Source organism: Lissotriton helveticus, chromosome 5_1 (assembly GCF_964261635.1).
Source record: "Lissotriton helveticus chromosome 5_1, aLisHel1.1, whole genome shotgun sequence".
NCBI lineage: Eukaryota > Metazoa > Chordata > Amphibia > Caudata > Salamandridae > Lissotriton > Lissotriton helveticus.
Window position 1 is genome coordinate 1,487,722,313 of NC_136065.1, and position 26,106 is coordinate 1,487,748,418.

At 44.6% G+C, this 26,106-nt stretch overlaps 1 protein-coding gene across 3 annotated transcripts in view; it reads left to right on the forward strand.

The window, feature by feature from the left end:
- The window catches only part of LAMB3 (laminin subunit beta 3), a 234,375-nt gene that overhangs the window by 144,189 nt on the left and 64,080 nt on the right, over positions 1–26,106 (forward strand). For all 3 annotated transcript variants that reach the window (XR_013594912.1, XM_078644498.1, XM_078644499.1), the window contains 2 exons: positions 11,315–11,470; positions 20,585–20,781. Coding sequence is in view for 2 of the 3 variants with exons in the window: in XM_078644498.1 (XP_078500624.1) it covers positions 11,315–11,470; positions 20,585–20,781 (353 nt within the window). In the remaining variant the exon portion in view is untranslated. The remainder of the gene's footprint in view (positions 1–11,314; positions 11,471–20,584; positions 20,782–26,106) is intronic.

The following is a 26,106-nucleotide window of genomic DNA, read 5'->3' on the forward strand; positions in this document are numbered from 1 at the left end:
CAGGGCTTTAAGAGTTTCAAGTAGGGTGATTGATCTAAAGGTTTCAAGGGAGCAGTGCGTATGTGTGAGTTGGCTACCTAGGTTAGGGGGGGGGCAGAAAGTGCAAACTTGGAGTAAATAGTTTTTATTTTTTCCTGGAAAAACCTAGCCAGTGAGTCACATAAATCCTGGGACTCAATGGACGGTTGTTTACATGCCACCGGGGATACAAAATCATTTACTATGTCAAATAATGCTTTAGAAGAATTTTAGAGTTCTCGATTTGATGTGCTATAAACACACATCTCGATACCCTTAAATTATGGTGGTAGGTTTTTAGTGAGACTTTAAAAAGTGTCTTTGACTGGGGGGATTTGCTTCGTCACCAGAGTCTCTCCAGTCTTTTGCAGGCGGATTTTTCCTGCTTTAATTCGGAGGTATACCATCGTGCTGAGCGGCGGTTCAGCAGAAGTCTGGATTTACTTTTCGCTGGAATGATTGAGTCAAGAGCTCTCCCCAGCTCTACCGTAGAGGTCGATAAAGCTTTAGAGACCTCTCTTTCCTCTATTATAGGAAGTACCGAGAAAACTTCCTCAAAAGCCTGGGGAGTTAACTTATTCCATGGTCGCTGGATCCGTTGACCTCTGCTAACAGGCTGTCCCATAGATGTCAGCAAACAGGGTGGACTCGTAAATGTAATCATAGAGTGGTCAGACCACGTAAGAGGCCAAGGTGCCTCATACACCAGTGAGGCAATGTTTGTGAATAATAGATCAAGCGTGTGCCCCCCATTATGGGTGGGACCTTGAATTTTTTGAGACAGCCCCAGATGCTCCATGTCTGTGAAGAGTTTATTCACATCAGGGGACGAGTGTAGCTCAACAGTACAAAATATGACCCAATCTAATGGCGAACGTCTGAATCAGTGACTACAAGGGGGTGCAAGAAACTCTAACTCCCCACCAATCTCTTATACACTTTCTAATGAGACGACTGCACTGTCCTCCGCCAAGGTTAAAAACCTGTTCTCCAGGGCACCACGCAAGAACCTAGTAAGAGTGCACCAGAAAATAATTGGTTACACATTCGTCCACACCAAACATTGGACACCGCTCATCATAGAGCAAAAAAATGTGAGAGAAGCAAATGACCCCTCACGGAAACACCACCAACGGGGTAACTGGTAATTAATTTCCAGACAGGCCCCTGTCTCATCATCGGTGGTCACTTGCTTCTCAAAGAAAAATAAGAAGAAAGGAAAGTAGTGTCCAAAACAAACAACATATAAAGTGACATATAGTGAATTGCAGAAAAATCTGCTGGTGATAAACACATATACAAATAATATTAACTGAGTGCCTAAAAACACACACACCAATCCCTTAACCAATTTTATTCATAGGGCGGTGATAGTGTGCTGTAATAAAAAGGCTGGTAGCTAATCATGCCTACCATAACCTGCTGCCAGTGCCGACATGTTTCACTGCTATGTTGCGTTCAAGCAGTTTCCTCAGGGCTGCACTCAAATGCTGCCACTTCGCTTTGTTTGGACACTAGTTCTATTGCGTGCTGCCAAGAGAGAACAGGTGGACAAACATAATTAAAAACCATGTAGATCACAAGGCGGCAAGGAAAAACACCATGGGTGCCCTATGTCTAATAAGTCATAGACTATTACCAGGGAACAGCCAAGCCGATCGTACCGGCCGCTCCTGTGTCATCAAGGTCAACAAACACTTCAGACGTAAATATGTCCCTTGGTACTTTCTTTAAAATTCGTTATCTGCAAGGAGCGGAGAAAATACACAAGGACTTGTGAGGGGCGTTGTTATACTGACTACACATCCACAACACTGCGGCACCATTATTTAAAATCTGCCGGGGCCAAACGCGGCCTGTTGCCTGCTTGTCGCCCTCCCGTGAAGATCATAATAAACATCATGTCACTGTAAAAAGAGGACCCTCCCCTGTGTTGTTGAAGCACCCGTATGCGCTGTAAATTGCAGGGACCAAAATTCATCCTAAGTCTGATGCTGCCAAAGCGGTGACAATATACATGCTTTCAGCTCAAATCTCCACGCCCCCACCTTAAGGCATTCTTAGTAGCGATGTAACCCATCCTCAACTCTCTCAAAAAAAGGTCCCTAAGGTACTTCCCTGCAGGGTTACTGGCGGGCGTCTCCTCACCGTGACGTGCCAGGAAGGCACCTTTCCTCAGCCGTATCGGAGGTCAGCCTGTCGGGAATAAAAAGGGGAAAGAAACCGGAAGACAAGTGCCGGCGGAACCACGCCCCTCATTTCAAACCACGTGATACTGGTACCAAATACGGCGGCCATCTTGGCCTAGTCAACCATCGCGCATATACATATACATCTGAGCGTGTTTAGACTGCCTACGCCCCCTGGGTTGTAAAACGGTGCCACATTATAGGGAGAATTCGCTGTCAACACCCAAAAGAACAAGAAGGTGACTAAAGTCCCTGCAATCGAGGCGACTACTCAGCCCTCCGCTAAATATAGGTGTCTATATTACCCTCAGTATCTCATCATAGTAACTGGGGAAATGTAGTCCCTCATCTTGTCATGATCATAAAGGCTCTCAACTGCTAGGTCAAGGGTATACTACCGAATAATTCAGAAAATGTAGTCATAGCCCTCATAACCCCATGTACCTAGTGGAAACCAATTCGACATGTATTGTGTATGCGACACTAGAAGTGTATGTTAGAGCAAAGTGCCGCCTACAGTTTAATTCTGTTCCATTCTATAATTTCATTGAGGCCCATCCTATCAGATTTCTCATTATAAATCCAGCGTGCTTCCTTCGATAATAAGATCTCATCTATATTTTGAGGGAAACCCCTGATTTTTTCAAGCACTGTCCACTGGAAAGTATGTTTCATTGAAAAACAATGTTGGACCAGTTTGGTTGTTAATTTGCCAGCTCTGATAGTGCTCAAATGCTCCTGTATGCGCACTTTAATTTTTCTGGAGGTGAGCCCAATATAGTGTAGGCCACACTGACAAGTTAACCTGTACACAACTTGTGTGGAATTGCAGTTGCTAAACTGGTTATGGAACCACTCCTTGCCCGATGTGAGTGTCACGCTCTTGCTCTTTTTAGTGAGAGGACAGACTGAGCATGTACCGCAGGGAAAATGGCCATTAGGTATGGTAGAGTTGTGATCAGTTTGCATTGATGGGGCCCTAGAGTGTACGAGTTTGTCTTTTAAGTTACATGCCCTCCTAAACGCAAATCTAGGTGGAGGCATCTGGAAGTTGCTGTCAGACAGAATGGACCAGTGTTTGCGGATGGACTGTCGGATTTGAGTAGCCATGGGGTCAAAGGTCATGACCACAGGTACACATTCGTCCCTCTGTTTGTGTACCTTTTCTAAGAGGGCGCTCCTGGGTGTATTGAGCGCTCTCTTTTTGGCTTGTTTCACTGTTTTGTTAGGATAGTTCCTACTGGTCAACTTTGCCACCAGTGTTTCCGATTGTTCTAAGAAGGTATTGGTGCTAGAAAAATTTCGTCTGTATCTCAGAAATTGCCCTACGGGCAAATTGTCCCTCAATGCCCTAGGGTGAAAGGAATCATAAGACAACAAAGAGTTCCTATCTGTGGGCTTTTGATGTACGCAGGTGTTGACGGTGCCCCTGCTATGCTCAATGTCCAAATCAAGGTATACTGCCTTGTGTCTATCATACGTCCACGTGAACTTGAGGTTACCGTCTTGGACATTTAGCCAGGTAAGGAATTCCGTAAGACGTTCCTCTGTTCCTGTCCAAATGCAGAGCACGTCATCTATATATCGCTTCCAGAGCCTAAGCTGGCTCCGGAAAGGGTTGTTGTTATGATAGATGACGTGCTCCTCAAACTGCCCAACGTAGATGCAGGCTATGCTAGGTGCCATCGTCGCCCCCATAGAGGTCCCAGACACCTGAAGGTACAGCTGATCTTTGTAGCTGAAGTAGTTCCTCGTAAGGGCTAACTCTATGCATTGCAACACAAAAGCCTGGGTAGTATCATAGAACCATTCCTGGCTGTCCAGGGCGCGGGCTGCTGCCACCAACGCCGCGTCCTGGGGTAAGCAGGTATACAATGATTCGATGTCAATAGTGACAAAGAATTCATTCTCAGGGTCAAATTGAATGTCCTCGAGTACATTTAAAATGTCGGTGGTGTCTTTGACAAAAGATTTCTGAGTGACAACCGATTCTCTGAGGAAATAGTCCGCATATTGAGATAGCGGTTCAAGTATGGATTGAATCCCTGCGACAATGGGACGTCCAGGCGGTGGGCGCTGGGGTTTGTGGATTTTAGGTAAAATATAAAAAGACGGAGTCCTGGGGTTGGTATTTACAAGGAACTCCGCCTCTTTAGCTGTAATCCATTTCCTTTCCCTTGCTGCTCCGACCATGTCACGAATGGTCTGTGACAATTCCTCAACAGGGTCTCTACTGAGTGGACGATAGTTGGTTCTCACACTCAGGAGGCATAAAACCTCGGCCTCGTAGTCGGTAGTATTGAGAAGGACAATCGCCCCACCCTTGTCGGCTGATTTTATAGTCAGGTCATGATTATTTTGTAGGCTTTTGACTGCTTCCCAATCTTCCCTAGTCATATTCTTATGATTGCGCTGTCTCTGAGTATGTTCAATTTTCTCTATGTCTTGCAGGACAAGAGATTCAAAAACCACCACTTCTGGGCCAACCGCAGAGGTGGGTGGACAGAATGAGGAAGGTTTTCTTAAATTGGTGGTGTATGTTAAGTTCTCCGATTGTGAATTGTCCTTAAAAAACTTTTTCAGCTTAATTTTCCTCATGGTTTCATGGAACTCGATCCTGCATTTAAATGCGTCATGATTAGGGGTTGGGATGAACCCCAGTCCTTTATTGAGTACTCTTCTCTCGCTGTTAGTGAGGGCATGGTCAGAGAGATTCACTACAATATCCCCCATTATTTCTGGGTTCTCCCTCTGCTGCGGGTCAACCTGGGTGAGAACGTCTGCCATTGCTGTCGTTGTTGGTTTGGCTGGTTGCCCTGATTTCCTCTGCCTCTTCCGCCACCTTGACCGCCCCCCCGATTGTTGGGTCGCTGGCCTTGGGCTAAAAAAGACCTGAGCAGGGCGCCCAAATCCTCGCTGCTCTGATTTTGTTGCTGAAATCTCACTCGGTTGCCTTGTGGTGTATCCTCTTCCTCTTCACTGGACGTATTATCGAAGGTCCACTGTTTGGGCATTCTTCTCGATTGTTGTCTGCCCCCTCGACCTCTCTGTCTTCCTCCAAAGGCTTGTGGCTCTTGCGGTGTTGTGTAATATTCGTCCTTCACGTAGGGAAACGCCCATTCATGTGAGTATCTCTCTAAATTACGAGTCAAACCCTTCAATTTTTGTGTGACCATATAGTTTCTGTATTCTGAAAGATCATCCTGGATCTTTTGAAGTTGTTCCTTCATGTCCACTAAGGTGGTGTCTCTCTGTATGGACTCTTCCAATTCCAGGATCTCTTTTAGCAAATCCTCACTGAGTCGCTTTGCCGTGCTAATAATTAAAATCAGCCAATCTCTCGTACATTTATTAGCGATAAAACTCCAGTCGCGCCTGAATCTGTTATCGTCAAGGAAGATGCGGGGTTCTATTCTCACAAGGAGGCTCGCCGGTGCTGCACCTGCAGTATAATATTCGGTCATAAGCGCCCCATGAAGGGCAATCCTGACCTGCCTCTTTTTAAGGGTACTGAGCTTCTCCCATTCTTCCCTCACCGTAGTTGTACTCAGCAGTGGATTGTCAGGGAGCAATGAGGGTCCTGCTAGAATCGCAGCTATTTGTTCCTCTGTAAAAGCTAAACAATTCCTATCCATTGATAGATAGAAGCACCCACTGCTAGGAATACACCGGGGGAAAAAACCCGGCACCGGTCACTAATAGTCACAGGACCCCAACGTATTACCTCACAGATAAACTGTCCCAATAATGCAGCACCTTGCCAACAACGGAATCTACATGTCAAGAATTAAAAAACAGGGGGTTCTAATCCTCCAAAATCGGGGGGAACCAAGCTCTCACGGCTGAGCCGCCGTACTAAGTATTCAACAATAAAGGAGCTCAGAGGGAAAAACAGAAAGGGTCGCCCTCCACTCAAAATCAACAGTACAAAATATGACCCAATCCAATGGCGAACGTCTGAATCAGTGACTACAAGGGGGTGCAAGAAACTCTAACTCCCCACCAATCTCTTATACACTTTCTAATGAGACGACTGCACTGTCCTCCGCCAAGGTTAAAAACCTGTTCTCCAGGGCACCACGCAAGAACCTAGTAAGAGTGCACCAGAAAATAATTGGTTACACATTCATCCACACCAAACATTGGACACCGGTCATCATAGAGCAAAAAAATGTGAGAGAAGCAAATGACCCCTCACGGAAACACCACCAACGGGGTAACTGGTAATTAATTTCCAGACAGGCCCCTGTCTCATCATCGGTGGTCACTTGCTTCTCAAAGAAAAATAAGAAGAAAGGAAAGTAGTGTCCAAAACAAACAACATATAAAGTGACATATAGTGAATTGCAGAAAAATCTGCTGGTGATAAACACATATACAAATAATATTAACTGAGTGCCTAAAAACACACACACCAATCCCTTAACCAATTTTATTCATAGGGCGGTGATAGTGTGCTGTAATAAAAAGGCTGGTAGCTAATCATGCCTTCCATAACCTGCTGCCAGTGCCGACATGTTTCACTGCTATGTTGCGTTCAAGCAGTTTCCTCAGGGCTGCACTCAAATGCTGCCACTTCGCTTTGTTTGGACACTAGTTCTATTGCGTGCTGCCAAGAGAGAACAGGTGGACAAACATAATTAAAAACCATGTAGATCACAAGGCGGCAAGGAAAAACACCATGGGTGCCCTATGTCTAATAAGTCATAGACTATTACCAGGGAAACGGAGTTATCTCGCCATGAAAATTTAAATCGCCCAATAGTAAAAATTTGCTGGATGCCAGGGCGTAAGTGGCTATCAAATCCACCAGTCTGTCTGTGAAATCCAGTTTAGGGCCTGGAGGCCGATAGACTAAGGCACCTGTCCAACTTTCCGACGGTGAAAAAATTATTTTAAAAAGTCCCAACTCCAGATTTTTATCAGAAAATGTTTCTAACCACGTGACTTTGAGATGTTTTTTGAAAACTATAGCAATGCCCCCCCCCCAATTTTCCCCACCCTATCCAGCTGAAAAAAACTATAGTTATCAGGGATAGCCACGTTTACCATCAGCAGATTGGCGGGATTCAGCCAAGTTTCCGTCAGGAAACATACCTCTGGGGCATGTGAGTGTATCAGATCCCAGATTTCCAAAGGGTGTCTGGCTAAAGAGCAGACATTGCCGAGAATGTAGGATAAACCATCTGACGACGGGATCCTAAAGGAACGAGTTAGAGGGACGTGACAGAGGAATTGGTTACCTTGGAAAGCGCAATGCCTACAGGCTACCGGACCTTCCATGGAAACGGGGAATTTGTGAGGAAAGACTAGCATGTCCACCTGTTGCAAGGAGGCTAGCCTCAATATATTTCGAAGCTCCATAGGAGAGTAAGCAATTTTAATCTGGGACTGCACCTCAGAAACTGACTGCAGACCCGCAGGGATCATGGCCTCCTGAATCGTCGGGGTTCGGACGGGCGCAGACGCGCTTACCTTTGGCGCACCTTCGGAGCGCCAAAGGGGTGCCCGCTGCCCGCATCCGCTGCGCGGAGTCATAGCCGTCTTCCTTTGTACTAACGCTAAGCACGTCACAAGGCTAGGCCGCCGCCCCCACCGTCCCGTCAGCAAGGTGGGCGTGGGGTGACCGGCAGGCTCACAAACAGATGGCGACTCCGCACCTAATCGGCGGAGCGAAGGACAAAGAAACCTCTAGTCAGGTAAGTGCAAGTTTAAAACATGAAAACTGAACTCGGTGTCACAATTTACAAATTAAAAAAGCAATCACTCGTGCAAGTTTCTAACTCCCGGCTTTCCGCCTCAGGAGTGTTCTAAGTGGGGCGCCTGCGCATCAGAAGCTCCCTTTGTACTAACGCTAAGCGCGTCACAAGGCTAAGCCGCCGCCCCCACCGTCCCGTCAGCAAGGTGGGCGTGGGGTGACCGGCAGGCTCACAAACAGATGGCGACTCAGCACCTAATCGGCGGAGCGAAGGACAAAGAAACCTCTAATCAGGTAAGTGCAAGTTTAAAACATGAAAACTGAACTCGGTGTCACAATTTACAAATTAAAAAAGCAATCGCTCGTGCAAGTTTCTAACTCCCGGCTTTCCGCCTCAGGAGTGTTCTTAGTGGGGCGCCTGCGCACCAGAAGCTCCCTTTGTACTAACGCTAAGCGCGTCACAAGGCTAGACCGCCGCCCCCACTGTCCCGTCAGCAAGTTGGGCGTGGGGTGACCGGCAGGCTCACAAACAGATGGCGACTCCGCACCTAATCGGCGGAGCGAAGGACAAAGAAACCTCTAGTCAGGTAAGTGCAAGTTTAAAACATGAAAACTGAACTCGGTGTCACAATTTACAAATTAAAAAAGCAATCACTCGTGCAAGTTTCTAACTCCCGGCTTTCCGCCTCAGGAGTGTTCTAAGTGGGGCGCCTGCGCATCAGAAGCTCCCTTTGTACTAACGCTAAGCGCGTCACAAGGCTAAGCCGCTGCCCCCACCGTCCCGTCAGCAAGGTGGGCGTGGGGTGACCGGCAGGCTCACAAACAGATGGCGACTCTGCACCTAATCGGCGAGCGAAGGACAAAGAAACCTCTAGTCAGGTAAGTGCAAGTTAAAAACATGAAAGCTGAACTCGGTGTCACAATTTACAAATTAAAAAAACAATCGCTCGTGCAAGTTTCTAACTCCCGGCTTTCCGCCTCAGGAGTGTTCTAAGTGTTCTGCTGTGTAATAAGTGGAGGTATACACAGTAGGAAAAGAGATTTGTTGTCATTGCACACCCATTAGTGACACACTGCCAGATGCAGCAGTACTGTAGTTATAGTGGTCATGTCACTGTGGGTCCTCATCCTCCTGGACCTGTCAGCCGCCTTCGACACTGTCTGCCACCGCACCCTACGCACACGCCTCCACGATGCTGGGATCTGAGACAAGGCTCTGATTGGACCACCTCCTTCCTCTCTGGCAGAAACCAGAGCGTCCACCTCACCCCTTCCCGCTCCAAAGCCACCAAGATCATCTGCGGCGTACCCCAGGGCTCATCCCTCAGCCCAACATTGTTCAACATCTACAAGGCACTGCTCGCCCACGTCGCCCGACAGCACGACCTCAACATCATCTCCTACGCCGACGACACCCAGCTAATCCTCTCCCTCACCAAGGACCCTCTTACCGCCAAAACCAACCTCCACAAAGGGATGAAAGCCATCACCAAGTGGATGAAGAACAGCCGACTGAAGCTAAACTCGGACAAGACGGAAGTCCTCATCCTTCACCCCCTCAGCCAGGGACGACTCCTGGTGGCCGACCGTACTGGGAACAGCTCCAACACCCACAGACCATGCATGCAACCTGGGGTTCATCCTTGACTCTACTCTCTCCATGACAAAGCAGGTCAACGCTGTCTCGTCCTTCTGCTTCAACACCCTCTGTCTGTTCCGCAAGATCTATAGGTGGATCCCCACAGAAACAGGAAGAACGGCCTCCCAGGCTCTCGTCAGCAGCAGGCTGGACTACGGAAACACCCTCTATGCTGGAGCCTCAGCCAAACTCCTGAAACGACTTCAACGCATCCAAAACGTCTCTGCATGCCTGATCCTCGACATCCCTTGCCGCAGCCACATCACACCCCACGTGAGAGACCTGCACTGGCTCCTCGTAAACAAGAGGATCACCTTCAAGCTCCTCACCCATGCACACAAGGCATTCCACAACACCGGACCAGCATACCTCAACAGACAACTCAGCTTCTACACTCCAAACAGCAGCTCTGCTCCGCCGACCATGCCCTCACCACCGCCGCCCCCATCCGAAGAGCGACCTCCGGCAGCAGATCATTCTCCCACCACGCCGCCAAAACCTGGAACACCCTCCCCATCCTCCTATGGCAGACACAGGACCTGGTAACCTTTAGAGGATTCCCCAAGACCTGGCTATTTGAGCAGTAGCAGCATCCATCCCCCCCCCCAGCGCCTTGAGACCCTCACGGGTAAGTAGTGCGCTTTACAAATATTTGATTGATTGATTATTGACAACCAAGAAAAGTCTGCGAGAACTGTACTGTGTTTGAATTATTAATCTGAACAGGTAAAAATCGAGAAAAGTGCAGTGCAATGGATTGAGGAGAGAGGTGGCAAGCACATTTGAGTGAAGGAGTTTTCTGGGATACGGAGTTATGATATTATCATGAAGAGGAGGCAGAGAAGTGACAAAGATATATATTTCGTCATTGGAAGAAGTGCGAATGCTTTGATTTCCATCTCTACAGGAATAATAGAGACTGCACCGGAAGTGCTTGTTTAGATGTAGAAGTACTGTAAGGAAGCCTGGGTTAAACTGTGGACCATGTAGGCGCAGGGATAGTAGACAGTCAAGAATGGGGACACAATATGGGCTGACAGTTCAGCCCTTATCTTTTATCAAACCATGTCATTAAAAAGGTTGGAATGTGTAATTAACGAAAAGTGGGTTAATTAAACTATGGTGCGTGTGCTGCCAAGCTACAGGCTGGTGGAAGCTCTACCTCTGCCCAGCTGTTGATGTAGTGACTACTGTGGTTGGGTATTTCTGATGGAAAGAATGGCAGGAGCTGTTGTGCAAACAGTGTAATGCTGGGAGGATCGCTTTGTTATGTTGGTCTGCTCTGCATTTCTTGTTGTTCTTCAGAAATAAACCACCAATGCAGGTTCATTCTGCAGGATTCAAACTTTAAGCTTTGGAAGCTGGGAGGAAACAATGAAAGGTGGAAGAAACATTCTAAATGGGGGTGGGGGGAGTCTTCTGATGCACATAGAGCAGTGGCCACGTGGCAGATGAGCCACCAGTCACAGGTCTCCAATGTCCGCGCCAGCTGAGGCGCCATCATTGGCAATCTAGTCGATCCCTCACCGCTAAATCAGGTGTGGGAGCTCCAAGTTGGTACTGGAGAAGCCCTGTCAATTTATGATGGGTCTGCCTCTCTGCTAAAGTCGACGTGAAGCCCAGGGACTTTCTGACACACTATTTGCATATAGTTGTCTTCAAAACACACTGAATGATAACATTGCAGGTCTGTCTAACAATCAGATATTTTGTTTTGTGGTTGGAACTCATAAAACCTTTCTTTGACATTCTTTTTTTCTTTCTTTCTAGCATGTGACTGTGACCCCGAAGGTGGTATCGGAGGTGGAAACTGCGAGCCACCTGGTGGGCGCTGTCTGTGCAAGGAGAACACTGAGGGAGAACGCTGCGACCGCTGCAAAGTTGGGTTCTACAAAATGAGTGCAGAAAACCCGCAGGGGTGTACCAGTGAGTATCAAAAACTTACAACAGAGGTGCCAGATCTGTTAGGTTATGGGCAGAGAACAGACTTTAGAAATCCATGGTAAAGAATTCACCCCAAATAATTTCATCACAATAGCAGTGTCGTTTTCTATTGTACATTTGTGGTTGAGGCACCTTCCTGCACAAAAAAAAATCCTAAGAGTCGTTTTCCTCTTGCTATGTGTGCTCCAGAATGCCACACACATAGAAACTGGAAAAAGCAAGGAGAAATAAAGATATTTCTCCTTGTTACGCCTCTCCTAAGGGAGCAGTATCTTTTTTTGCGCATTCCAGATTTACCTGTTCTTGTTAATCTTGGATGGCGTCAAAACCCATGGATGATGTGTGGGAACACCCACACAACACCCATAAAAATGCCTCACTGGTGCTGAGTAATGCAACACAGCAATTTGTAATGTGTTACATTACTCAAGATTTATGAAGCCACGAAGGGCCACGCACGGTGGCCTTGCGTGGCTTTATAAATCTAATTTTTCATTTGTGATGCTCTTGCACTACATTGCATGGTGCAAGATCGATGCAACAGGGCTCATAAATATGCCCTTAGGTGTCCATTCTCGATGTGAAATTTCTGTATTTAATCACATGGGTTTCAGCGCTCATCCCGTTCTGAAAGCACTGAGACACCATATATTTCTTTTGCACAGAATACCATGAGTCATATGGTTCTGGGGCACCACCTACAAATCATTCTCAAATATTCTCAAAAGAAACTTCATTCAAGAACCGCCAACTAAGAACATTCCTAGGGACTATGATGTCACCCATTTTAATTTGGGTGATATTAGATTTTATAGTCCTGGTTTCATCAATGTTTTCCAAAAGTAAAGTTCCCTCTATTTGCCAATACTCTTTGTTTTTATGTCTTTGTTTATTCTAGCCAAAGAGTGGTTTGCTTCTGATAAAAAAATAGTTTTTTTTCTATAAAGCCCATTTATTAGCACACAACCTACATAACATTGTTCTTGACCTTTAAAAACAGGCGTTTTCATCCCCCCAGTTCAATAACACTATATTATCGTGTTCAGAGAGAGGAAATTCTGAATCAGCCCTGCAACAGTATAGACGTGTGACCTGCAGGATCGCATAGATTTCTGTAATGGGTGCTCACCCCACTAGACTAATGTTTCAACTTTGTGACTGCTCATGATTGAGTACAATATCTTCATTTTGAATTCACACATACTGGCAGGTAGGATTACCTCACATATGAAGGGAGGGCCCTGCTCCTGTGCTCAAGGAGTAAAATGTTCCACCCTCAACTGCTAAATTTATCAGCCCAGCTTCAAGGGTGCAGCGCGATTAGCCGTGGGGTCCATACCTGTCACGTATGAGAAAGACACTTCATTCACGAGGTCCTACATGTCAGGCAGAGGCACATTACACCAAGAGGGGCTCATGGCTCCTTGTCAGGAAGCCTCAAGAAAATCTCAGGCAATAATAGGGGCTTTTAATGGTGAGACAAGTGAACTGAACAATGTGGCCAACATGTAGAACTTCTAATTCATGTTCGTGTTTGTATCGTGTGTAAAGCACATATATCTAACTAGCTTCTGTGGCTATTAAGAGAAGTAACTCGATTGCATGTGTAGAGAGAGTTGAGTTAAAGTGAATTATCTGTGTTATGACCGTCACGATTTCAGACCCTGAAATCTCTATTATAAGGATTCTGGTTTCCGCTACCCTCACCTCCTCTTTTCTATGCTAACCTCTTTATATGTGCTCAGAACAATAGCCAGGCTGTCAACTGCCTTTATAGTGTACGGGTCGGGATTGTGTGCAAGTTGTGTGCATCGTGGGTTTCTCTGTGGGTGTGAGGTTGAGCAGTGAGTACCGTGGGAGTCCTGCCCTGGAGTAATGGTTGCTTTGAAAGTTTGGGTCAAGTAAGGCTTCCTGGAATAGCCAATGCTTAAGTGCTGCATGAGCATTTTCTTTCTAGGTCTTGATTACATACAGCTTTTTCTGAGTGTTGGCCAGACCTAATGTTTCCAATATGAACAGAGTGAGCTCCAGATCAGCCCCTGCTCAGGATTGGCTAGCGTTGTGTCTATCTTTCTTCCCTGCTCCTGATTTCATGGCTTTCCTACCTATTTTTAGGGTTCGCCTGCTGATGCGCATAGCTGGCGAAGCTCTATAGTGGCTTATCCAGAGTTTAACCACTGGCGATTCCACTGGCGATTCCTTGCAGTGCATGTGCGCTTTTTAGGTCATTGCGCAAGCGCAAGCCCTAAAAAGCGTGCAAAATGCCACCAGCCGACTGCCTGCCTGCCTCGCATTACCACATCAAAGGCAGCCCAGCCTCCCTCCCAAAAGCTTCTCAGCGTGCGCTCATCCCCTAATTATTCACGGCCGGCCAGCAGAGTCCCTGCTCTCACCTAGGCTGCCAGATAGCTGCTATTCCGGTCTCTCTCTTCTCATTAGAGCTCCTGCGACGAGCATTTTATGTTATCCATTTTTTACTCAATGACGGATTGGATTTATAAAAGTAAAACTGCTGAAAACTTTCTTAATTTTCATATTTGTTTGGCTAATTTCAGTACAACGCTGTACTTTTGGATTGGAGGATTTTATAGCAGTAGAACTACTGAAATATTTAAAACAAATGTTTCATCAGCTCCTTTGCATACTTTACGTTCTCTTTTCTCTAACCCTCATATTTTATCAAAGCTGTGCCGCTTTATACTTTTAAAGATCAATTCAAACGCACAGAATTCTTGTCTTTTGGGCCTTGCTTTAGATTCAGGGGGAAGCTGGGGAAGGAATTAGACAGCACGAAATAAAGACATGCGATTATTTTCGGGAACCCCGCCGACACCCACCACACAGCTCCACCGAGGCACCCACCACACAGCTCCACCGAGGCACCCACCACACAGCTCCACCAAGGCACCCACCACACAGCTCCACCGATGCACCCACCACACAGCTCCACCGATGCAGCCACCACACAGCTCCACCGACACAGCTCCACCGAGGCACCCACCACACAGCTCCACCGATGCACCCACCACACAGCTCCACCGACACAGCTCCACCGATGCACCCACCACACAGCTCCACCGATACACCCACCACACAGCTCCACCAATGCACCCACCACACAGCTCCACCTACACAGCTCCACCGATGCACCCACCACACAGCTCCACTGATGCACCCACCACACAGCTCCACCGATGCACCCACCACACAGCTCCACCGATGCACCCACCACACAGCTCCACCGAGGCACCCACCACACAGCTCCACCGATGCACCCACCACACAGCTCCACCGATGCAGTCACCACGCAGCTCCACCGACACAGCTACAACGATGCACCCACCACCCAGTTCCACCGATGCACCCACCACACAGCTCCACCGACACAGCTCCACTGATGCACCCACCACACAGCTCCACCGATGCACCCACCACACAGCTTCACCGAGGCACCCACCATACAGCTCCACCGAGGCACCCACCACACAGCTCCACCAATGCACCCACCACACAGCTCCACCGAGGCACCCACCACACAGCTCCACAGATGCACCCACCACACAGCTCCACAGATGCACCCACCACACAGCTCCACAGATGCACCCACCACACAGCTCCACCGAAGCACCCACCACACAGCTCCACCGATGCACCCACCACACAGCTCCACCGATGCACCCACCACCCAGCTCCACCGATGCACCCACCACACAGCTCCGCCGAGGCACCCACCACACAGCTCCACTCAGCACCACCACAGCATCACTCAGCCCAACCACAGCATCACTCAGCGCAACAACAGCATCACTCAGCGCAACCACAGCATCACTGGTTCAAATATGTTTTTTCAATGTTTCAAGCTGTTTTCAAGCTTTCATGCTTTATTACAAATCACAAAAAGATGTTAATATTTCACTTCTGTTCTTGGATTTTCGTCACAATAAAAAACACTGAACATAATTTTCACAAAATGTATTTACAAAAGTTTAAGCTATTGCCATTACAAATTAAATAAATTATTTAAGTATTAATTATTTAAAAAAATTAAAATCCATTGTTATTTGTAATATCAATACATCTAAGTCACGTAAATACACAACATGTTGCATTACAAATGCTATAGGTGTTTGCGAAAGTTATAACTATTGGCATTGTAAATGACAAAGCTATTAATTTAGCTATTTTAAAAAATTACACATAAATTAAAAAAAATTCATTTATAAGACCAATAGCTCAAACTTTCTAATGCGAGCCCTTTTGCATTTCCAATCATTGTTGTTTTTGATCTCATGTGTTCTGACGGGAAGAGCCATACCCTTCCACTGCTTAGGTGATGGGACTCAATTTTTGTATTTAAATGTTGGTACTCGATGGGAGTGCATGCGTTTCCTTGCTCTCTCTCCATCTGCTGCTTCCCACCCTCACATGCTTTCCCCTAAACTTGTACATTACATTACCCACCCTCTTCATTCCACCTGACTTTTTATTTGTCTTTTTTGTTGTGTTTTTTAAAACCACGCTACACCCACCTATTCTGTTGTTTGCCTTCCTCTTGTTCTCACAGCTCAGTGGCTTTTACTTTTACCCCATCCCGTCCATCCGCTCTACCATTGCCCGCCCACCCTTCCCTGTCACGCTTGCTGCCACCCTGGAATGAGTTTCCTTTAAAAGTTTAGCGTGATTGTGACTTGATAGTGGATAACTACAATTTTTAGGGCACAATGAATGAGTACCTGTTTGTTGAAGGCTGTAGACGATGATCGAGGATTCATGGATTCCTGGTGTTATTGTTTCTCACATGAGAAGTGTGTGTGGGTCCAGGGCTTCTTGCTTCAATGTCCAGTCACTTGTGAAAGGTCTTCCCTGGATCTAACAGATCAAACAGGAACCACAAAGCAGGGTAATGCTCTTTTGAAAGGATGCCGAGGTGAACGCTCGAGGAAAGGTTTACAGGGTCACATTCCTGGGAAAGGAACCCCAGGGACGAAGTGTCCATGACATGGCCGTCTTCAGTAGTAATACTGCAGTGGCGCCGTGGATAAGCTCCTCCTGTGGGCGTCAAACGGGGGTTTCACCTAAATGCTCCAGGCATGCCCAGATCAGGAGATGGCTATTCCCTGCCTCCCTCTATGAATTCCTCGAAACGCCTTCTCTGTTGTAACTTAGTTCTGCGACACACTCCAGGCTGATTAACTTGTCCTTTCGCTAGGTGGCTTTTGGGGAGTGAAAACCAACACTTAGGTCCTTGGATCGTGGGCGCCACCACACCGAATGGTGCAAGAAAGTGGGCTGTCCTAAACCCTCTCTTCTTGATGAGTGGAGTCTCTTATCTCGTGCATTAGAGCACAACACAGGGTCCACTACTGACCCCCAAAATGTGAAGTCTGTTGGATGACCTCACTGATGTACAGGCCCTGAAAGGGCTCTTCCAGACTGAGCGACGCCTCCATGGGCTCTGCCTTTAGCCCGCCATACAGTCTGCAAGTCCACTAAGTGAACACCGTCCAGTTTCAAACCGCCATTTGCAGCGATGCAGTAGCAGCCTTGTACTGACCGACTTGTAGAAGAACAACATTTGCTCTGACAAGCAAATACATTGACAAAAGTATGTGTTTGCACCGGTGGGCTGGCACAAGTGCCACTTTTGCACTGCTCAGAGAGTGCAAAGCTTGATTCTCTATTTCACTGCACCGTGCACTGCAGTTACTTCAGCCCACGTGCTTACGTACAACCTGAATTTTCATTCATATAACTCATACTAGCTGGTCACTGTGAAATTTGGAAAATATTTGGAAAATATGACATAAGTTTCATCCTTATGGCAGCCCCGCGCGGCTGTGCTGTTGTTCATTGTTTAATTAACATTCTATTTATAAAAAGGTAAACAAAATATAAGCATTCTAATTCCAACAAGTGACCACTATTAACTGCACCCTGCATTGAACACCTACAGCAGTGTCTCACTTCTACAGACACAATGTATTTTTTTAGCAAAGCAAAATGTGTTTTTATGTCAAATTCGCCATTCTTAACTATAAATGTAAGTATTTTCTTATATTTTTATAGACAAACTAAATAGTCCAGTACTTCACTTATTGCTTTCAATAAACAATTGCCTGCTTGCAAAACATAAAAGACCAGTTGAATGTACCTACTCCAAAATAAAAATGTAATTTGGTGCTCTGTTGCCATCTTGCGGCTTTGGTGACAATTACACAAACATGGAAAATACCATGGAATAGCCCATGTATTCAGATGTGCAAAGCTTAATAAGCTATTAATTGCTACTGCAGATGAAGAGGAGTAATTAATAGTAATACCATATTATACTCGGTACATCTGAAAATATTTGTTCTATATCTATATATCTAAACATTTGTATGAGCTAGACTGAAGAAATTTTACACATGCTTTTTGATTGCTTTCGAGGTTTCAGAGAAATCCCTTGGTGACTCAAGAATGCCATGAGTACTAATCAAAGCAAGAACAAAAAGAGCCCCTTTACACCTGGGCTCCTGTCACAACTGGGCATCAGTACATCTGCTGCATTAATGATACCGCCACCCCTGAATAAATCACCCGAAAACCAGCTATAGCTGTCCTCAACTATAGGCAACTGTGGTGACCCTACAGCGGTATAAGGGATCGTCCATGAAATGTGATCAATTGACCAGTGTTAGGGGTAGCACAGTACATCGAGACTGTGGGCACTCTGCTTGTCAAACATCTGAAGTCTAAGGCGAGACTATTAAACCTCTCAGATACATTGTGCAGAAATTATTCAAATTGTTGGCAGAGATTTCTGTAAAATCTATAACTTGGCCATACATTTCAGAGAAATCGCTACTTTGGGGCAAATTACCAAGCTATAGCGATAATTATCGCTAAGCTTGGTTAGCGGCCAAAATAATATCGCCGAGCTTCGCATATTTTTATCGCTTAGGAGCCTTGATATTATCAAGGTTTATCTCCTAAGCGATAAAAATCGTCCGAAAGCATGAATATCGCTGAAAAGTCAGCGATATTCATGCATTACCGAGCAAATGCTCTTAGCCATGTTATCCACCTACCATTGGATAACATGGCTAAGAACTGCTCTGGGCAGGCGTTAGATTTTGGAGATAATCGCGCTTAGGGCGATTATTTCCAAAAGTTGGTAATAGGGGACAGCGATGTTAGCGATTGTTTCCAGTCGCTAACATCTTGGCACGCCCACTTTGCATGTCATTACCGATAATTATCGCTGACATGCAAAGTGGGCCCCTAAATGCCCGCTATCGCCTATTAGCTGTCGCTAACTGGTGTTAGCGACATCTAGGTAATAGGGCGATAAAATTATCGCCGCTTTAGCGGGAAAAATTCCCGCTAAAGAGGCGATAAGGCCCTTGGTAATATGCCCCTAAGATCCTTGTTTTGGCGGTTATTAGTAAAACGTTTATCCGGCAGCAAGAGGCTGGAAGAGGCGCTGTAATTAAATGGAGCTGCGCTGCATGACCGGCACAACGCAGTCAGTTTGGGCTATTTTATGAATGCATTGGGAAGTAACTCAATTAACAATAGTTTTGCATTGCAGTGTTTCACTTTCATGCTGTGCTTGCCCACAAACACATTTAGGGGCATATTACCAACGTTAAGCGATATTTATCGCTAACGATGCTTAGCAACGAATTTTTTAACGCTAAGCATCGTCAGAAATTATCGCAGATAAACCTTGCTATTATCAAGGTTTATCGCAAATGCTGAAAAGTCAGCGATATTCATGCATTACTGAGCTAATGCTCTTAGCCATGTTATCCACCTCCCATTGGATAACATGGCTAAGAACTGCTCAGGGCAGGTGTTAGTTTTTGGAGATTTTCGCGCTTAGCGCGAATATCTCCAAAAGTTGGTAATAGGAGATAGCGATGTTAGCGACTGTTTCCAGTGGCTAACATCTTGGCACGCCCACTTTGCATGTCATTAGTGATAAATATCACTGACATGCAAAGTGGGGCCCAAGATGGTCGCTATCTCCTACTAGCTGTCGCTAACTGGTGTTAGCGACAGCTAGGTAATAGGGAGATAATTTTATCTCCGCTTTCTTGGCTTTTAAAGCCAAAAAAGCGGAGATAAACCCCCTTGATAATATGCCCCTTAATTCTCCTGTGATTGATAAAATGAGGGCAGGATACTACATACAAAATGTACATTGGACCCAAGGCCATGGGAGGAATTTGGCTTGTTAATATTATACCATGTTAAAGAGCCTCCTGGGATTCAACTGATAGGAACATGATTTTAAAGATAAAGGGATGGATAGGAAACGATGACATACCATTATTAGATCGCATTAAGAAAGGGGACCTGCTGAGTCAGCCCCGCTGAGCTTCGAATATGAGGCCTGCAAGATACAACACATGACAACGGTTGACTTTCCAGTTCCAGGGCACGGGTGCAAAGGGCCATCTGTTTCACTTGGTTTTCCTCTGCACCTGGACTTCAACTGGTACCTTCTCACGGTTATTATTGTAACAGTTTCTAGAGGGACAAAGCGGCCATCAGTGGTGGTAGGATGCTCCACAAGGTGCCAGCTAACATCACAGACCACAACACAAGGGGCTCGCACATACGTTTGCCAGCACGGCTGATGAACTATAACCAGTATGCCCACCACTATACCCACCTGCATCTTCAGGTGGAATCAATGCACTCAACTGTGCTCTGTGTAAATGGAGCATTTGCATTCTGCACAGGCAAGGGAGAAACAGTACTGGTAATTTAGCTCTTAACAGTTTTCCACATATATGTGACAAAGTGCAAAGCACAGATTATTTAAAGTACAATATGTATGTGGATTCGGAAGAAAGTGTAACAAACACAATTTGACCTGAGTCCACGAATCTTCAGGTGGTCAGTTTCTACTTTATCTTAATGGGAAGTATGAAATAACCTAGATTTTGTCAATTTGAAGTAGATGAAATGTGATATTTGAAGGAGGATGTATTGGTATATATAAAGTGTGTAATTACAGTGGCTTAAGGTCTAGGGGTGCAGCAGTAGAGGTTCAGCATGAGGTTCTGGATTCTGCTACTAAGCTCTCTCTCCTCTCACCTTCAGGGTGTCCCTGCAATCCCCGTGGTACCCGTCAAGACATCCCGTGTGACCCTGAAACTGGGCGCTGCGTCTGCCTCCCAAACGTGATAGGACAGGCGTGCGACCAATGCGCCACCAACCACTGGAACCTCGTGAGTGGCCGGGGCTGCCAGATGTGCACCTGTGACCCGCAGAACTCCTACAGTGCCCAGTGCAACCAGGTAATGACAACCCACCCTACTTTCAGGCGTTATTTCACCTCTTATTATTATTATTACTGTGCAGGTTGACATGCCAACATCAACATACGCGGCTCTTTATGACAGAACATGTCACTGCCACTTAAACCACTTTTGCATCCAAACATTAGGTCATGGGCCTTTCATCAACTTATTGAACTAATCCAGAAAAAAGCAGCTAGCTAATCAGTTGTTGTTTGTTCAGTATCTAAAGAAGCCTTCTCGGTAGCTACTGGGGTAGAAAGAGATTTTTAGCAAAAATAAAGTGAACTGCTGGGTAAAAGACCATAAACGATACAGGGGGAAGCCTTCTAAATCGCAACACTTTAGGCTGAAATACCACAACTTCGAATGCGAATCAATATTCAAATCTTCAGTCTCTTTCTTTCTACTTCGTTGTGTTTCATGGATTCTTCCTGTCTACCTCTCTGTGGTTCGTGTGATTATTTCTTTGTTCTCATCTATATCTCTATGGGTAGTGCAGCCCCTACTTTCTACTTCTCTATATTCCTGTAAAGCTATTCTTTCCTCCTCTCTGTGGTTTACTGACTCTTGCTTTCTCTCTCTACTCTTCATGCCCCTTGTGTCTATCTTCCTCTTGATCGTTCACGAAACTCCTCCATCCTTCCCCTCAAAGGTCAGAGTGACTCCACCTCGCTACCTATCCGTTATTCATGTGCCTCTCACTTTCATATAAAATGTCCTTCATTCAACTCTTATTGTCTTGCTCCTTCTCCACGTGTTCATGACTCACACTTCCTCTTTCTCTAGTGAACATGTCTCTTCTACGCATCTTTCTATCACAAGTTCACATCTTCACTTCAGCAGCTCTATGGTTCGTGCAGCTGTTCCTCACTTGCTCTCTATGGTTCGTGCAGCTGTTCCTCACTTGCGCTCTATGGTTCGTGCAGCTGTTCCTCACTTGCTCTCTATGGGGCACATGCATCAACCTATTTAGGAAGTGCAAACGGTGCGAATCGGTAAATTCGGCCGTTTGCACTTCCTAAATACGTATTTGGGATGCATCAAACACTTTTTCAATATTCGCATTTTTTGCATTTCTTAAAAATGCGAATGCATTTAAGGAATCGCATTTGTGCGATTCCTTAAATGCAATGCATCAATTTAAAAAAAATGCGAATTTTGAAATTGGAAGTGCAAATTAACACGAGGTTGACCCTTGTGTTAATTTGCGAAAATCTTTCAAAATGCAAAAAAATGCATTTTTTACACTGTCATGTTACAGACACACATGTCCTTAGGACGTGTGTTTGAAACATGCACTTTCAAATACATTTCAGGGGTGCAGGGGGGGGGTCCTTTGGACCCCCCCCTGCACCCTTGGAATGCATCAACAAATTGCGAATTCGTAAATGCCTTCCCATTGACTCCTATGGGCCTTTCGGCCCATAGGAATCAATGGGATTTGCGAAAAAGCAGTTAGGAATTCGGTATTTATTTGCGATTCGGTAAAAATTGCGATTTTTACCGAATCACAAATAAATACCGAAAAAAATGATGCATAGCATTTTGCAATTCTTAATTTGCGATTCGGTAATTTTCGCAAATTAAGAAATGCAAAATGTATGAATGATGCATGTGCCCCGATGGTTCTTGTGACTCTTATATTTTTCAAATGATTTGCGTGATATGATAAAGCTCTAAGTAGCTCTGCTGAATCTTCCTCTATTTGATTGATGTGACTCTGGCTTCCAACTTCTGCATGGATCTAATGAGCCCAAGTGACTCCTCTTTTTTCTACCTTTAAGTGACTCCTGGGGTTGTTCCTTCCCACCTCTCCCAGGCGCATGTGACTCTTCCTTTCTTCTTGTAATTCCTCTTTTTGTATTGTTATTATTAAAGTGGGTCTACCATTCTACCACTCTGTGCTAATAGATTTCTCTTCACTTCTATTCTTCCTGCCTACTTCTCTATGATTTGCACGTCCCTTCCTTTATATATCTTTATGGTTCCAACTACACTTCCTGTGTCAGTCAGTCAGTCAATAATAACTTAATTCGTTTTTTTACAACCATAAAAGTATACACTAAGCAGCATCTCGAACAGTAAAATTAACAATTAAAACCATACAATATACAGTACATTTCTTAAGTTTATAGTTTACATATCCTTAAAATAAGAAATAAATATCTTTAAAATTTTACTTTTAAAACAAGTTGTCCTTTCTTGGGTCACATCGACCTTCAAATATATTTGCACCATACTTATATCCATAAATACCTCATACTCCCTATCGCTAAAAAGATCTCTATTTCCTCAATACTCTTTACATTTAAGGAACTCTTTAACTTTATTTAGATATTTACCAATGGCAAAGGCTATATCTAAATTCATCATTCCCACTAGGAGATTTACAGCTTGCATCCTATTTTTAATATCATATATTTTTTTAAATCGGGCCTAAAATCTCTCTTTGTATATCTAATATCCTCCAGCAGTCCAACAACATGTGTAAGATATCACAGGTAATCCTAAAGTGCAAGTGCATTTTCCATCGCTGTTTATCATAAACTTTGTTACTCCTTTGTTCATATAACACGGGTTTATCCCAATTCTCAATCGTAGCACTTCATGCCTTAGCTGGAAGCTAGATAACCTGTCGATATAGGGATAATGTAAATCGTTTTTCCATGCTATAACCATATGGGAGACTGAGCTTTTCCGTGATAGGTACTCTTGATCAAGGGTTTGAGATACTTCTAAGCCCAGGTTCTTAAGATCTTTCTTATCTAACCTGGGTTCAAGATACTGAGGGCCCCACTTTAGGTTTAACACCCCATACGCTTCCTTAATTGAGACTCTAGTCTCTTCCTGTGTACTTCTCTATCATGTGGCTTTTTCTTTCTACCTCTTTTGTCATTCTCGCAGCTGCTTATTTCCACATCATCTGGCAGACACGATCATCTAAGGAGATCAAAGAGAGCAGTCAGATCCTGAGCCCGCTCTTCTGCATGCCTAGAAGTGGACGCTTAAAACACTGATTTTAAAATTATTCAAAAGAAGTAGGCCTTTTAGTCTGAAGATCAGGTTCGCATGAGACCTGACTGGGCAGAAGAGGCTCTGTATTGATTCGCTGTAGCATTATTTTATTGCATTCATCGATTAATCGCTCATTCTTGCAAGTCACCGCAAGGAAGGAATCCACTTATCCAATCAAAATTACAGACACGTAGATCTCCAAAATACATTGACGTACATGAACTAAAATATAAATAAATATATATATATATATATATATAAAGTAATTTAATAGACATAAGTTCATAATAATTATGTGCTGCACTGAAATATCCGATATTTATCAATAAAAGTGCGCTAATTCTAACCTATTATTGTATTTGTTAAAACATTATAATAAAATACATTTTATTATTAAAGAACAATAACTCAAATAATTCTTCTTGACTATTAGCCTTCTCACTAGTTCAGAGCCAGTCAGAACAAACAAAGCAGGCCTGTTCCACGAGGAAAATGGATAAGACGCATACACATATAGCTGAACTCTATAGGAAATGTTTTCTAGAAATGTAAAAGGGGAAGAAATAAAAGGTGCACAATGTTTTAATCTTTTAATGTTTCAGGCGATTATATTTACAAATGAAAACAAATACCATGAAAACAATTTGATAAAAAAACTAAAACTAAAAGGAAGAGGAAGGCGACTACATCACAGAATGTGGTGATTTTAACACTAAATTACAGTTCTCATGAGGGTTTATTAAAAAAAAAGGCGACTAGGAGTGGTCAGATGATATCCAATCAGCAGCTTGCGAAATGAGCCACATTGTGAATGTTCCGTAACAGGGTATTTGAAGTAATATGTCAGGAGAGTAACCAAAGTGTGCGAAAGTGGCTAAATCTGCCTTATGGGTAAGTAGTTTCAAGTTTATTTTATTTAGCATAGTTACTTAAAACCGTTGCTACAAAAATTTCTCATTGCAGATTAAAAACCGGTTAAAAGACATTATAACCAAATGATATTTACAGTACATTAAAAAACAAGCAATTATTATGGCAGCGATAGTCCCTTTCCTTATCTGCTATGTGGTTGTTCGGACTTTGGCATTTTCTTCTCCACTGGTCTTAAAATTTTTACAAAGCAACAGTTAAGCTGCATGTCCTCGGGTGCAAAACATGCCAACACAGCTTGTCTCCGTGTGCGAATGCCTCTCTGGTTAAAGAGTGGTTTTAGAAGCCGTCTCCTTTCCTCTGTTAGCTCTTTACATGTGCAGAGGAGATGCAGCATATCTTCTTGCATTGTCCCACATAAGCGGCAGTTAGGATCAGATTTAATTTTCAGCCAATGTGGAAAGTGCTTTGTGCATGGTAACAAGCCTAATCTGTATTTCAAAAATAATTTTTTTGTATGTTTGGCAAAACTCAAAGCTAGATACTTTTGTGCCCCCAGAGAGGAATAGGTACTCAGAATCATCCAGCCATGCGACCTCCTTGTTAGGGCTGCCTTGTCTTCAATACAAGATTCATTTCGTACTATTTTCTTTGTTAGTTTTTTAAGGAGGTAGTGACTTGTGGGTGTTGCCCAAAGTTCGGTAAGACCCAGCGTTGCCACGCTTGTTGCTAAATATTTTGCCACTGGTGATGACTCTTTCTGTTGTAGCTCAGTCCACAAGTGCCAATTTAGGGTACCAGGTTCAGATTTCCTTACTTTGTCCCAAAAGATGACTATCGCACCTTTCCTTGCAATGGTCTGTTTTTGCACACCAAAATCGAGCCTAATTTGCACTGGTGAGACTCGTGTTGGTAAACCAAAGATTATTCTGTATACTTTTGCCACCACAGCATCCAAGAGCTTCGAGTCCCTCCCCCTCTGTGCCTCGCTCCCATAGGTTTTTGTGGGTAGAAGTTGTGCACGTATGACTTCGACCAAATGAGCGGGAGAGGGGCCAGTCAGTCTGGAATTGAGGTTTCTCATTGAGGATGCTACGGCTATGCCTTTCCTTTTAATTGTGTCTCTCTGGGTTACAAAGTGCCCGCCTTTATCAATGATCACCCCCAAATATTTATACTCATTGGCTGAATCTATTTGAATCCTATCCCAAAACCAGACAGGTGTTTTCTTAAAATTCTTTTTATTTGTCATGGTTTTTGTTTTTTCCAAGTTGATATTTAGGTCATTAGCCTCAGAGTATTGAAACGTGATGTCAAGAAGACGCTGTAGACCCACCTTCGTTTGGATTATCAATACTAGATCGTCAGCGTAGAGTAGGCATGGTAATGTTAGATTCCCAATCTTTGGAGAATGCGAGTTGCTTGCATTTAGTAACT